This window comes from Platalea leucorodia, assembly GCF_965183815.1.
Source record: "Platalea leucorodia genome assembly, chromosome: 11".
NCBI lineage: Eukaryota > Metazoa > Chordata > Aves > Pelecaniformes > Threskiornithidae > Platalea > Platalea leucorodia.
The window spans coordinates 4,159,302-4,173,436 of NC_138833.1; the positions used below are offsets into that span (position 1 = coordinate 4,159,302).

The 14,135-nt window shown below is 39.4% G+C and overlaps 1 protein-coding gene across 6 annotated transcripts in view; it reads left to right on the forward strand.

Moving 5' to 3' along the window:
• TENM2 (teneurin transmembrane protein 2) overlaps positions 1-14,135 on the forward strand; it is a gene marked incomplete at its 5' end in the record, with an annotated part of 535,531 nt that overhangs the window by 290,574 nt on the left and 230,822 nt on the right. For all 6 annotated transcript variants that reach the window (XM_082323887.1, XM_082323888.1, XM_082323889.1 and 3 more), the window contains one exon: positions 10,606-10,815. In XM_082323887.1, the coding sequence (XP_082180013.1) occupies positions 10,606-10,815 (210 nt within the window). The remainder of the gene's footprint in view (positions 1-10,605; positions 10,816-14,135) is intronic.

Consider the following 14,135-nt stretch of genomic DNA (forward strand, 5'->3'; position numbering starts at 1 on the left):
TTAAGCACGTTATTTAAATTATTTAGCCATTTACATAATACTGATCGTGTGAAGCCTTGTGTTCATTCCACTTTTGTTCACCAGAAATTAGAGCTGCTTTTTTAGTAGGTTGTAAAGAGTTAACACAAACTCCCTAATCATTATCCAAGTCCCACCAATTAGTACCATCTATGTATGACTTTCACACAGTTTGTTAAATAATTACAGGTCGGAGTTTTCTCATGTTTGTTCAAGATAGCGTTATTTTTCCCACCTATTAGTGACTCCAGGCACTTGAATCACTAAGTGTTGCAACGTTCCTGAAAATAAATTTCTCTAATAGAAATAAAGCCAACATCATTCAGGAGGATATGCAGCGGAGATGGCGTGAGTGGTTGTTTAACAGTATTTAGAATGTCAGTAAAATAAGGTAAGGGTAAACAGGAGGAGGTGTTCAGATAGTGGAAACAAGTTTGTAGCACAGCGTAGTCTGAACTCTCTGTGCCACTAGAATAAAGATCAAATCAAGTACTTATAGATTGATCTAAGGAGGTAGATTACATAGGGTGCCTGGTAATTACCCACCTAGGGCCTAATTACAACCCTTTCATTAGTGGAATTCGTTGGCATGAACGCTTAGCTGATAAGATTGATAAATAGGAAATTTTCTTTCTTCCAATTTTTAAAAGCTGCACTTATTATTAAGTTACTATAAGGGTGGAAATTCAGTCACATATGATGGTGGTTGTCAATCTTCCAAGTTTCTTCTAAATGCGTTCTTAATCTTAGAATGTTATTTTGGTCCCACAAAGAACGGGCAGTTGATGAGTTGTTATAATTTACTGTTGGGTATAGTTAGTTCAGTAGAACCTTTTTGGGGGGAAGTTAAGTTAATGCGAGTTCGTGTGAGTTATGCTCATGTGGATTTGTCTGTTCCTCCTCGCTCTGATTTTACTGGCTCAATCAGAGGTACGGTAGGATCGGAGAAGGCGTTCTGACTTGATGAGTGATGGGAAAAAAAAATCACTGAAACAAGTTACTGCTTTCCAGCTATGAAGGTATCAAACATATGCCAAGTAATCAGCTTGCCAGTGTAATAGGTTCATGAAGGAAAAGAGTTTTCTAGTCTTATTCACCGATGTTTTTCCCAAGACAGCAACAGCTTTTATAAAATGAGGCTTATAACTTCTCATTACAGAATCTCATCTGCCCAAAAGACATTGAACAGCTGCAAAACCCTAACATCTTCTAGCTGTAAATTGTTTTTATTATTTATCTTTGTTTAACTAAAAAAGAAAGGGACAACAGATGATTTAACAAGACAAGAATTAAGTGACATTAGCTTTTGACAGCAGTAAATTATTGCTTTACGTGCTGAATTGGTTTAGATAATTTTTAAGTCATGACTGTCTACTTATTTTTAATATCCAAATTCCATAAAACTGATATATTTTGTAGATGGATTGCTTAGGAAAATTAAATTAACTTTTAACACTGAAAGTCAGAAGAGAAGCGATTGATTTCCAAGTTAGTCTTATTCTTCTGCATAGATTTTAGTAATGATAGTATCTTGCCTTGGTACAGTGATTTTCATATTCAAGAATTACACATGCACAGTACTTGAGGAAATGTTAACCACATACACAGGTCAAATGGTTTAAGGAAGATAAGAAAACTTGCACAAGCTTGTAGGATGCATCTGCAATAAAAGATAGAGACCAGGACTTGCTGGTTCTTCTTCATTTGTCCCTTTTCTATTACCTACAGCTCTCAAACTGTATTCCTGTGTGTGCAGTAAATGGTTCTACTTCAGGGGACAGGGAAGAGGAACACATTAAATAGGAATATATTTTAACATTGGGTTTTTTCTTTTTTTTCTTTTTTTTTTTTTTTAACAGAAACTGGTTGCCATTTACAAATTTTTCTTTTTTTCTATCACATATAATACCTTATAAACGATTTCTTGTCCTGCGGGCAATATTTAACTGGAACTACAACAATGCTAAACCAATGAGACTTTCTGCATTACTGTCACAAAGAATCTAGGATTATTTTGTTTTGTTTGGGATTTTCTTGATTTATCTCTACCTCCACCCCCCACCCGTAGGATTGCTTGGAAATGTAAATATGATTTATAACATGTACCTAGGAAGAAATAGCCTTGAGGTTTAGGATTGTTATATTTAAACAACGTTTTAACTTCTAGACTATTAAAATGCTATACCTACCCAGGTAAGATCATGATTTCTAGGATTATGTTTGCTAAAGAAATGCACTATTTTGCTTGTACAATGTGAATTTAAGAATCTTTCAGAACTATATTTTATGCTGCATCAGATCATGCTATGTTACTGTGTTTCATATTTTCATAAAGGAGGTAGAGATTTTGGAAGGTATGGGTTAATTTCTTCAGTGCCCTCTTTCTGACGACTTTGTTCCCCTTAGAGCTGATTTTGCTTTTCGATGTTTCACAGAAAGGCTCTAGGCACCCTGGTGTGGTTGAGAGAAGAGTTAGTGCCATTGCCTGCCTGAGAGGGGAGGGACGTTGGAGGTCTTGCCAACGTAAATGCTTTGCTCACCCTGAATGCAACAGGAGTTCCTGTGTTGATGATGTGATGGAGCTGTGCCTCAGCAGCGCCGACGCTCGGCTCCTGTTGCTCTGGGGAGCTGCAACACGAGCCTTTCGACGTTTCAGCCACCCTGAAATGAAAAACTCACTGAAAAACAAAACAAAAAAAAAAAAAAAAAAAAAAAAAGGAAGAAAGGTCTGAGGGCTTCAGGGGCCCAAGTGAAGTCCTTCTGAAGGCACATAGCTCCAGGCAGCCCCAGAGAGCAGAGTGGACAGTAGCCAACCCGTCATACATGCAGTCCGCAAAGACGTAGTTGTAGACGTAGACGTCTCGGCCCACAAACGGCGCCACCCTTTCTTACTTGGCAGAGCCAAACGTACAAAGTGTTGGTGCAGACGGCGTAACCGGGCTCTCTGTGTGCCATGCAGGGCTCTGCTGTTCAGCTCGCAGAGGAGCTGCTGACCAAAGAGACAGGTCTGTCTTATACATTGATAGAAATTGCCTTTTGGGGCATATTCTTGCCTATACCGTAGTTACATAATTAGTATTATATTTTTATTATCTTTACTCTGTTCATGCCATTGCTCAGATTTTATGCTTTTTTTGCATAACAAAAGTTTTGAAAAAGCTAAGCAAGGCACTCGGGGTGTTGTTCATTTTGTTAAATGGGGAGGATACAAACCCATAGTACTGATGTGCTGATTCGCTGTTAGGTAAAGCACAGATGATGATTTACTGCATCTAGAGCTCTTTTTTGGCATTCTTTTAATTGTTTCAAAGCCACCTTCTGTCTTTCCCTGGTATGATATGGTGGTATCAACTTCATCCTTAGTTGCTCTGACTGTCCTTTTTGATGCAGAGAAATACCTAAAAACATCAATAAACAGGTCTGTGCAGGAATAGCAGCCCCATGCTTTATTCTCCTTTGGCTCTTGTGAAATGGACTCTGTGAAAACACTTCTCTTGGCTGGTTTTGTTCACTTGTTGCTTTCGGAGAGATGGGAGCTTCAGGAGCACTGGAAGTACCTTTCTTCAGCGATAACTCTCTATCATCCAAATCCTGATTTATATCTTTCTTTTTGCTGTTTTGAAGCTTAGAGGAAAGAAAGCGCAACAGGAGTTTAGGCAACAGAAAGCAACCCGATGCTGAAGAAAATGATCACAAATTGTCAGATTTCTTTCCCTCGTCTTCTCACGTTCTTCATTTTGGGCTTTCGTTTTGTCTTGTCAACGTGAAACACAGTCTGGTGAATGAAGGGTTAACTGAGTCCTCTTTACAGCTAAATTAGCAGTGCCACTTGCCAGAGGAGGTACCTGTTTGGTGGCATGGTGTGTCTCCTCCTGCTCCTGAGAGCTGGCAGCCCGGGCTGCTTGGCTCTGGGGGAAATGACTTGCCCCCCTGAGAAGAGCGTTGCCCGCTGGGGCTCCTCACTGGCCTCCGGTGCGCTGAAGTGCAAATGCCATTTTAACTGCAAAAATCATAGATGCTGTTACTATGCAGAAAACGGGTGATTTTTCCTGTTGTCAGTTAACTGTAGTAATTTCATCAGATACAAAATATTTATATTCCTTATGCCAGTTATGACAATATATATTTACTTTATTAAATACGGCTCTGCGTGAGAGTGTCCAGCCCAGTGGCAAGACGTGTTTTGCATGAATATTTGAAGGGCAGTCTTTTCTTGCAGAAAGCAGTTATTCTGGGGAGGAATAGGAGAGTCTGCTGAATGTGCTATACCTCAGGAAAGTCTCACCTTCATCAGCCGCCTGCTTAATTTATAGTGCTTTGCACTGCAGAGACATGCATCTTACCCTCTCTAGTTGTTCCCTGACACATTTAGCAACGTTTCTCACTCTTTCAAGGGAAGTTAATATTGCTGACAGCGTAGGTGCTGCCGTTAGGCTGACTTGGAGATGCAGTGCCCTGTGTGTGGTGCGGGAGGCGGGGGGGGTGCAGTACCCCTGCCAGCAGGGCCCCGCTCCCCTCCTCCGACCGATGCCCTGGGCCTCTCCCGCTCTGTTTCCTGAAGGAAGGGAGGACAGGAGGGGGACAGCTGATCCCTCTGTCATCCCTAGTTAATGTCCAGCCGATGCCATTACTAGATAGCCTTCCTTGTACAATTATAGTAAATATGAGCAACACAGCAACTGCTGCTAATGATACTGTCCATCATTTAAGTCACTAACATAATTTTATGGGATTACTTTATATAGGCTTCTATACTTTGTATGGGTCTAACACGAGTATCAGCTTCAATCAGTAAATTCCAAAATCTTAATTGCCAATTACGTGTTATACAGTTTCTGTTATGATGCCATCAGTTATGTAGAAACAGCTGCTCTCCTTTCACTTCTTACTCCCCTAGCTTCCTGCGTTAATACTTCCATGCTAGTACATCTTCCAAACAGTTGTTTTAAAGAGAACAGTTAACTTAGTTTCCCTTCTTTCTGCAGTCTGATGTGTCGAGGATTGCGCAGTGAGTTTTTGGCTCGTGTGTCTCTCTTCTATTTGAGTCCTGGTCCTTATGACCAGAGCAGTAGAACAAAGGCATAAGTGACTTTATTAATAGTAATATGTCTGAATATAGCTGTAGTTATTACAGATCATTTATGTTTATTTTCTGCATGAATAGCAGGTAGCCTGACTTCGAGAAGTAGAAAATAGTTATATCAAAACGTCTTCATTATGAAGATTACCTGCTGTTTAAAGCTTTTGAAACTTGATTTTGCTTATAAAAGCCTCTACGCATAGGGAGATGCCTTCATAAATGTAGTTTATCAATGAAGATATGCTGCTATAGATACATGAAATTCTCGTTGTGACACGCTGAAAACGCATGGGGTTGAACAGTCTACACAGATTTTTGCTACTCGTGTGCTAACCTTAGAAGTGGCGCGTGTGCCAACCTTAGAAGTGAGATTCTCCTGATGGGAAGAGCTTGAGAACTCCATTGCAGGTGCAATAACCTTTGAGATCTGTATTTACCACCTCTGGGATTCAGATCTTTTCTAATAAAATAAGTTTTTTATATTGAAGTGGATAACTTAGGAGTGGGGGATGGCAACAAACAAGCTGTGATCTTCCCCACAACAAAGTTAATGGCAGAATGGCTATTTAAGGAGTCTGGATTGATCCTTTAGACCTCTTAAAATCATCTTTTTCGGATATTATGTGTATCTGTCTAAATGTGTGTGGGTAAATTTATTTAAATATATAAAGATTTATATAAATATATATACAATTCTGTTTCTTATATGTTGTTAGGTAGTAATACTATACTATAGTACAATTAGCTGAAAGGTTACTTAACAGCTCTTCAAGATGTATTTTTGTAATGCATATTTACCCAGAGATTGCTGGGTCAGTCTCTCTTAAGAATTTTGACTGCGTCAAAATTCTTAAATTTTGGTGATTTTTGCTGTGTTTGTTCCCTGCTTCCCGTCGCACAGCACGGTGGAATGTAGAGGCCAGGGTTTCACACACGCATGGGCTTCATTCACTCACAAAACTCCATAGGTCCTTCGCAAGAGGAGAAAGAAGGGGGAGAATGGAAAGCCCATCGCAAAAATCCGTCAGTAACTGATAAGCAGCCTGCTTTTCTTCTTTGATTGTGTCTTTTATTTATGTATATTAATGCTAGGAGTGATTGCAGGCAGTCTTTTTTTTTTTTTTTTTCTTGGTGATGGGTTTTGGTCTTTTAGGCTAGCAGCAACCAGAGTATCTCTTTCCCAAATGTGATATTGTGATGAAGATGAACAGAACCCTGCTTAGCTGTCTTGGAAGTGCCGGGGCCTGAGCCAGTCTGCTCTGTCGCCCCGTTGCCGCGTTGTACCATGACCACACGTGGCAGGTTCACGCTGGTAAGCTGGTGCCTTATTCGGCCTCTGTCTGGCTGTGAAGCTGGCCTCACCAAGGAGAATGAAGGAATTCCTCACGCCTATGTCTGACCTGCATACTCAGCTTTTGGGGATGGCTTCCTGAAAATGCTTGCGGAGCTGTGGCATCATTACCAGCGACAAGCGTGACACGATTTTTGAATGTTGATTCTGTGGCGGATTTTAAGCCTTAGGGACTTAAAGTGTAGCAGTAATTGAGGAATGGTTTCATAAAAGTTCCTGGGCTGATGAAGAAAGATGTGATGCTGTTAAAAAGAAAAAATGGAAATAATAAGCCTGTGCTGTCTGCTATATAATCTTAAGGGAAAAAGGGAATATAAGTGATAAGAGGGTAAAAAGGCCCTTGCAGAATGAGGTGCCATGTGGCATGGAAGCCCAAAGCTATCCCAAATCAGAACGCTCTCCAGAAGGAGAGTTATCAAGTTTTTTCCTTCACTCTAAGTAGTAAGATAAGATAAAGGGCAGAAGAAAGCGGGGGGGGGAGGTTTTTTTGTTCTTGTCTGTTTGCTTTTTTTGAAAAATGCCTTACAAATACTGTATTCAGTATCTGTATGAGTATTTGCCATGCACAAGTATATGCGGTATGAACATGCATATGAACAGAGATTTGAAGAAAAACTAATATTAACTTTTACTACTGAAATTGCAGTATATCAGATTTTAGACTTTGGTTTCCCTTTCTAGCATTTGTATCTAGTTTATGTTTCTTTGGGTACATTACACAATTACATTATTGCTGTCAATAGAAATCAGTATGCATTACATAGGGTTTCTGTCAATGCACAACTGGATAAAAATCTTATTCACAGAAGCTTTATCATATTAATATAGGAAGAGTAGACGCAAATTGTATGAACTCCTGTTTACATTATGGATTTAACTTTTGAAAACAGCAGCGTAATAGAATACTGATGTTACCATAAATCACAGTATGTTTTATAATGCTGTTGGGTATTGCAAGTCCCATTGTGAAGTGATGGAAATTGAGAATCATTTCCAGAGATGAGGGTTTCAAAATATGGCTGTTAAGGTATTTGCAGAGACATGAATGAGTCTGGCAAGAAGCTCAGGTTTATCAAATCTGTAAAGCTTAGTCTGTTATTTTAAATGGTACAGTAATACATTGAACTTGATTGACCAAGATATTAGTATCCAACAGTATGAATTGAACCTGTTATTTCTAACTTAGGAGTACATAGTAACAAATAAATTGCATTTATCATGCTCTTTATAGCCTAACTGCATACGTTCAGTTCTCCTTGGTAGTTTCACAACCATTCTCTCAACTGTGGTACTGCAGATAGTTACCCTTTAGATTCATTTCCTACGGCAACAAAGCTTAATAGTATCTCTTTCTGTTCCTCTTCAGTAATTTTTCAACTCGCTTCCCACCAAAATTTACAAAAGGTTGGGTGTTTCAATGTATTCCCTTGTGTTTCGGGGAGGGGGACGTGGAGAGCCGTACAGAGAGAAGCAGCTCTACTAGAGCCCCGCTACTGTAGAGGGAAAGGCTGTCGTGGGAGTTTAATGTTTAGTAGATGCCAAAAATCAGCTTGACGGGAAGATCAAGAATGCCCCAACCACAAGAAAAGTTTTAATCAAATTTGGCAGCTTATTAGGAAATCTAACCACAGGACAGTTTGGCTATAGGTTCTATGGCTCACAGACATCTATGTTTTTCAGTTAATTTGCTTATGGACAAATCTTCCTCAAGAGCCAACTTCCCACCAAAATAGTGCAACATTTTAACAACTTGATGCCTTCTTTTCCCTCTAAGCTACAAACAGAGCTATAGTAATTAGGCGTTTTACCTTGTCTTCAGGGACTTGGGCTGTATTATTTCATGAAGGTAACAATTAGCTTTCCTGGCAAAAGAATTCTTGTGGGTTTTTTTTCATTTCTCTCAATGTATTCTGCAAAAACCTACCTACATTTCTCTGAAATACTATATGTAGTTTACACAGAAGGCAAAATCTTCTTCCCTTCCTCTCATCACCTCACACGTCCAACTCTTCTATAATACAGTAGTATTTCCATACGATACAGTAAATGCAGATTTTGAATTTATAAGCTGCTTCTTTTAACTTCTTAATGTTGAAGCAGAGCCAGAATATGTGAAAATTAAATGCACACAATGGGCACAGTGTCACATTCCTGTCTGAGGTGTGTGAAACCTCAGCCTCTCTGCTTGTTTCCAACATATTGCAAAGAAATAATTAGAAACTGGTTTTGCTCAATCACTTCCCTTGAATGTTTAGGACATTCACTGTACTATTTCATAAGAATAGCATAATCAGCATTATTCCTGTCATCAATTTTCGAATTATTTCCCCATAAATGCAAGTCCACAATGAAAATATTCAATGCATATTGAATTTTCTCTAGCATAAAAGACAGTAGATGGGGGTTACTATGGAGTAGCTTAAACCCATTTCTGTCGTATGATAACTTGGTCATTTAGTCTTATCATCAATTTATCCAGTGCTAAAAATATAATAAAAAATAAGCATAATAGTCACTTGCCTTTCTCCAGGTATTTATTTTATTTTAAATTTTTTGAAGGTAAGAAAGTAGTTCATGCTATGTGCTGGTACCATGCAGGGAAAGTTTTTTTCAGTTTCTGTGGGTACCTTTGGTTGATTGCTGCTCCCCAAATATAATTTATATGTATGGCCGGATTTTTTCACTTTCTTGTTTTTTTTTTTTCTTTATCCCCTCACTTAGAATTCGATGTGTGACTCTAGAAGATTACCTAACGATATAAACCTTAGTGTATGTAATTCATATGAAGTGAGGCGTTCTTGATTCCAAAACTGAAGATGTAACTAATGAGAAAGCCAGTGTATATTTACTCTGCTACTGTTTCTTTAAGAATGATGGAAATAAGGATGCACCATTTTACGTAGTTCTGCTGCATTTTAACATTTGTAGCTAGCTTGCAGCAGATCTCTCTGTGCCTCAGAGGCTTTGGCAGTAACGCAGAGGTCATATTTTCCCATGTATAAATTATTCATGAACAATTTCTCCAATGCAGTAGATAAACTTGCAGAGATCAGAACGCGTGTTTCTCTTCTTCCTCACATCCCTACAACTGGTCATGTTCTAATAGGCAATGCAAAAAAAACCCCAAAACATGTCTTCATCTGTCTGCATTTGATGGATTGATATGAAGTTATGAGAGGAAAGTTCGCAAAAGCAAAAAATAAATATGATTTTTTTGTTGTTGTTAACTTGATACCACTAGCTTAGTTGACCAAAAAATATGTTGTTGCAGTGGGCTGAGGTGTATCATACACATTAAGGATTGGGCTTCGGAGTTGAAAGTAATCTGTCTGGTGAGCCAGGCAGGAAATTCTGTCCCTGCAGCACCGGTGCAGAAAGAAATGAGAGGGAAAGGACAGGAAAGCTTAGAGTTTCCAACCCATATTCCAGCTTAGCCCGTCTCTACAAATGGACGAATTCCCTTTCAGTCCTGCTGTCCCCTGTGCTTCCCGTCACAGCCCTCAGTGGGTTTTGGGAAGACCTACAACAACGCAGGAGGAATCTTAGCTTGCAGGTAGCCTTCATATGGTTCTTGTTACACATCTCTAATAGATTCCTGTATGGGAGCAATTTCCCTGGTAAAAAAAAAAAAATTAAAAATCCACCACCGTTATTTTAAGAGATGATTACAGACGTGTTGTAACTCCAGGAATCAACTCATTGTAGTCCCCTTTCTCATTGGTCGTATTTAGCCAAAAAAGCTATTTCCCTGACAATTCTTCTGGTACAATGTGTAGCCGATGCACTTGCATTCTGCAGCACCTGAGAGCGCAGCGTGGGGCCTGTCGGCGTTTGGCTGCTGGGCGTGTGGGTGCCCAGCAGAAGGGACCCTTCCCATCCAGGGGGTGCAGTCGCTCTCGTTCACCCGGCCTCTCCTCACCTGATGAGGTGCAAGCTGATGCTGTGGAGAGATTTTTGGAATGAGTTCACAACATAGGTGCTCACACTGCCTTGAATGTGGTGCAAAGGGACAAGTTTGTACCAGCGGAGAGATTTTGTGGCTCTGTGCAGCAGTAATCGTATGTAACGACGGACAGTTACAGTGCAATGACTTGGCTGTTTGGTTTTTTTCATTACATTCATTGCTGATCTTTGATCCCTGTGTCCTCTTTCCCAGGTCGTCCCATTCCACCTACATCCTCGTCTAGCCTTCTCCCATCTGCTCAGCTGCCCAGTTCTCATAATCCTCCACCAGTTAGCTGCCAGATGCCATTGCTAGACAGCAATACGTCCCATCAAATCATGGACACCAATCCTGATGAGGAGTTCTCTCCTAATTCATATCTGCTAAGAGCGTGTTCAGGGCCACAGCAGGCTTCCAGCAGTGGTAAGAAAATTGCAAACGTATGGAGTTTGTTTGTGACGTGTTTGTGCCGGTTTTATGCATTTTTTTGCAAATGTGTTCTTACATCACCACAAAACTGAGAGCGTATATGGAAACAAGGCAAACAAAAATCTTACTGCATTGTTTCAAGAAAACTTCTTTGGAAACACCATACGTCATGTATGTTTTTCCTTCATTTTATTGCAGAGAGCTTTTTTGGTTTAGGAGTGTTATAGGTAGTGTAAAAAATATTATTGAATTCTTGTCATCAGAGGGATTTATTTTTTAAAGTAGGTTTCCTGCTCTTTGATGCATCTTGTAAAAGAGAGGTGTACACACAACGGTTCTTTGTTCTGCCTAGGCTAGTCCAGTATCTCATGTAGGTGATGAGGTTCTGTATCTAAAAATGTGTGTCGCTTCTGCCATTCTGTGTCTGTTCTTGTTTCAGAATCTGTCTGATTCTATACTCCCAATGTCACATTTAACTAAGATATTGCTATTTTTCTGCAAATTAATTCTTGTCTTTCAGGCCACTGTTTTAAAACATTTGCAACTCTGCTATCAGTCACATAATCTGTAGTGGTTAGGGTTTTCTTTCTTTTCTTTTTTTTTTTTTTTTTTTCTTTCTTTATTAGCAGATGCTGACTTTTCATTTCGACAGCCAAAAATTGAGAAATGAAGATGCAATTGCTTTTTAGAAGTACAGACAAAACAAAAGAAGGATATTATAGCTCCTTATTTTTTGCCTTTTTTTTAACATAGATATCTATTGTGCAGTTCCTGTCTATTTAACTAAACACTGTAAGTTTATATCTTATATGCTGTTTCTGATCTGCTCAAGGTCGCTCTTTCCTGTAGCAATACATATCCGAACAGTGTCGGAGAGAGTATGTGGTGTGGACCTGTTGCCCTTTGTGGGTGCACACAGTACGCTTGAACGGTGCCCTTTAAAGAGTGGCTGGTGGTGAGAGGATGAGACAACGAGTAGAAGTTGAAACATAAGATTCAGAGTTGATGTGTGGTAAAACTTTTTGTCCTAAGCATTGGATTGAAACAGGTTGCCCAGGGAGCCGGTGCAGTCTCTGTCCTTGGAGGATTTCAAGAACAAGTTGGTTAAAATCCTGAGCTACTTGGTCTGACCTCAGAGCTGCCCTTGCTTGGCAGGAGACTGGACTAGGGACCTCCTGGGGTTCCTTCCATCCTGAGTTATCCTTTAACTTTATGATCCGTTCAGATGTGTTAAAATACAATTACACAAAGAAATAATAATTCAAAGATTGAGCATGCTTCCTTGGTACTTCAGGTTTGAGGGTGGAAAATATGATACCAGTTTTGAGGGTTTGTTTTTAAGAGGCTCGGGAGGATCTGTGGAGCTGCAGACCTCAAAATCTGTACAGGGCAACTCAATAGAAACTATAGAAATGGAGAAAAAAAAAAAAAAAGTGGGTATGATCTATCTTTGATGAGTCAGTATAGCTTCTGTAAAGGGTAGTCCTGCCTTAGAAACATTGAGGAGTTCTTTGAAGGGGTCAGCCATTTCTGAATAAGGGTGATCTAGTTGATGAAGGGTCTTTGTAGTTTCAAAAGGGTCTCAGCAAAATCTGTCACTAAGTGCTTTTAAGGAAACTAGACTAATAGAGGGTAAGAGGGAGGATTCCTGCAGGGTAAGTAGTTATTTGAAAGATGGTAAGCAGAAGCTGGAACTCCCCAATGACTTTTCATGGGACATGAAGATACTTGGAGAAGATGGTGAGCTGCGGGGTGAAAAAGGTAACTGATGGCAGGCTGCTAAGGAAGAGATCATACTCTGAAGATTCACAAAAGGAAATTGTGAGACTAAGTAACAGGGCAATAACATGGCAGAGGAAATTCAGGGCAGAGAAACATGAAGTGATATTAATAGAAAAAGCAGCTCTGCTTCACCGGTTAGCGATGGACCATTACCACTCAGGAGTGAGTTGTTGGGGGCGTGCGTGCTTCATCTCGGAGCTCAGGAACAGGTGAATGTTGACAGCTGAAGAAAGGAATAAAGAACAAAACGGAGAACATTGTCTAAAGGATGTGGTGGATCAAACAGAAGGGCTTAAAAGGGGCTGGGAGAAGTAAATGGGAAAGAGATGCAACGAGGGTTGCTAAGTAGAAGAAAATCAAGGTCAGGGAATGTGAACCAAAAACAGACTTGGAGGATACTTGAATACTTGGTATTTATAGCTGCTGTTGGAGACTGAGTGAGCCAGCGTGGCTTTTCTTATGAAGCCAAATGAAGGACATTGCAGTAAAACAACATCTGAAAATTTGATGGAAGAGCTCTTTATGTTTCATTTTAAATAATCATCATTGTTTCTTTATATCCTTAAAAGCTTTGTGTTTCACACTCGTTACTATGGAGTGACCCAAGGCACCTTTTTGGCATGCTCAGATATGCTTTGATTTGTTTATGAATGGCTGATTTGTTCGTTCTACGTTTTAACATTCTTCCCCCCAAATATTCCATTTCCTTCTTTAATAAATAGTCATATAATATATAAAGACTTTTAATTTTCAGGGTATAAGAAACAGCTTTTTTTTAACCATAGACACATGCATAATTGTTCGATCACCACTGAAAGTGTTCCATAGCATGAGCTCTTCGGGTCTTAGTACATCCTCTGGAAACTAATAAGCATGTGCTAGCGATTTCATTTTTTTGTGTAGTTCTGACAATGTTTCCTTTAGAGAGTTTATAAGAAAATACAACAGATAGTGACATACACCTTAAATTGGAAAAGCTCACCATTTTTTGTGGCTCATCTTTATTCTTGAAAGATTCTCAGAGTAGCTTTTACCATCTACGTGATATGGAATGGTAGACCATGCTTTGATTTCTTTTTTAAGCATTTTTTAAAATCCATTTTAGTTCCTGTGGAAAGTTAGCGACATAGAGGCAGACACTTGGGAGAGAGTAAATAAATTTAAATATTTTGTTTAAATTTGGGGTTGGGTTAAAAAGGAAGATTTGAAGATATTTAGATTTAAGGCTTAGATTCCAGATAATCTTTGATCATTAATAAATATTTGCTAGCATTTTCTAGGTTCTTCTTTAAATATTTCTATCACAGTCTTCAAAGTACATGCTGAGGATGAAATATTTGCAGGAGTCTCGTACTTCTCATGTATTAAATAAGAAGTGTCCTCTTGTTTGTCTGATTGTACACTTATGCTTGCTTCAACCTCTACAATTAGAGGGTAGCTCCTCAACAAGCTTAAGATGAGTCTTCTTGGCTATGAGCTGATAGTCATCCACATGTACTGCCCTCTGCCCTTCACAATAGCCATTCTTGATA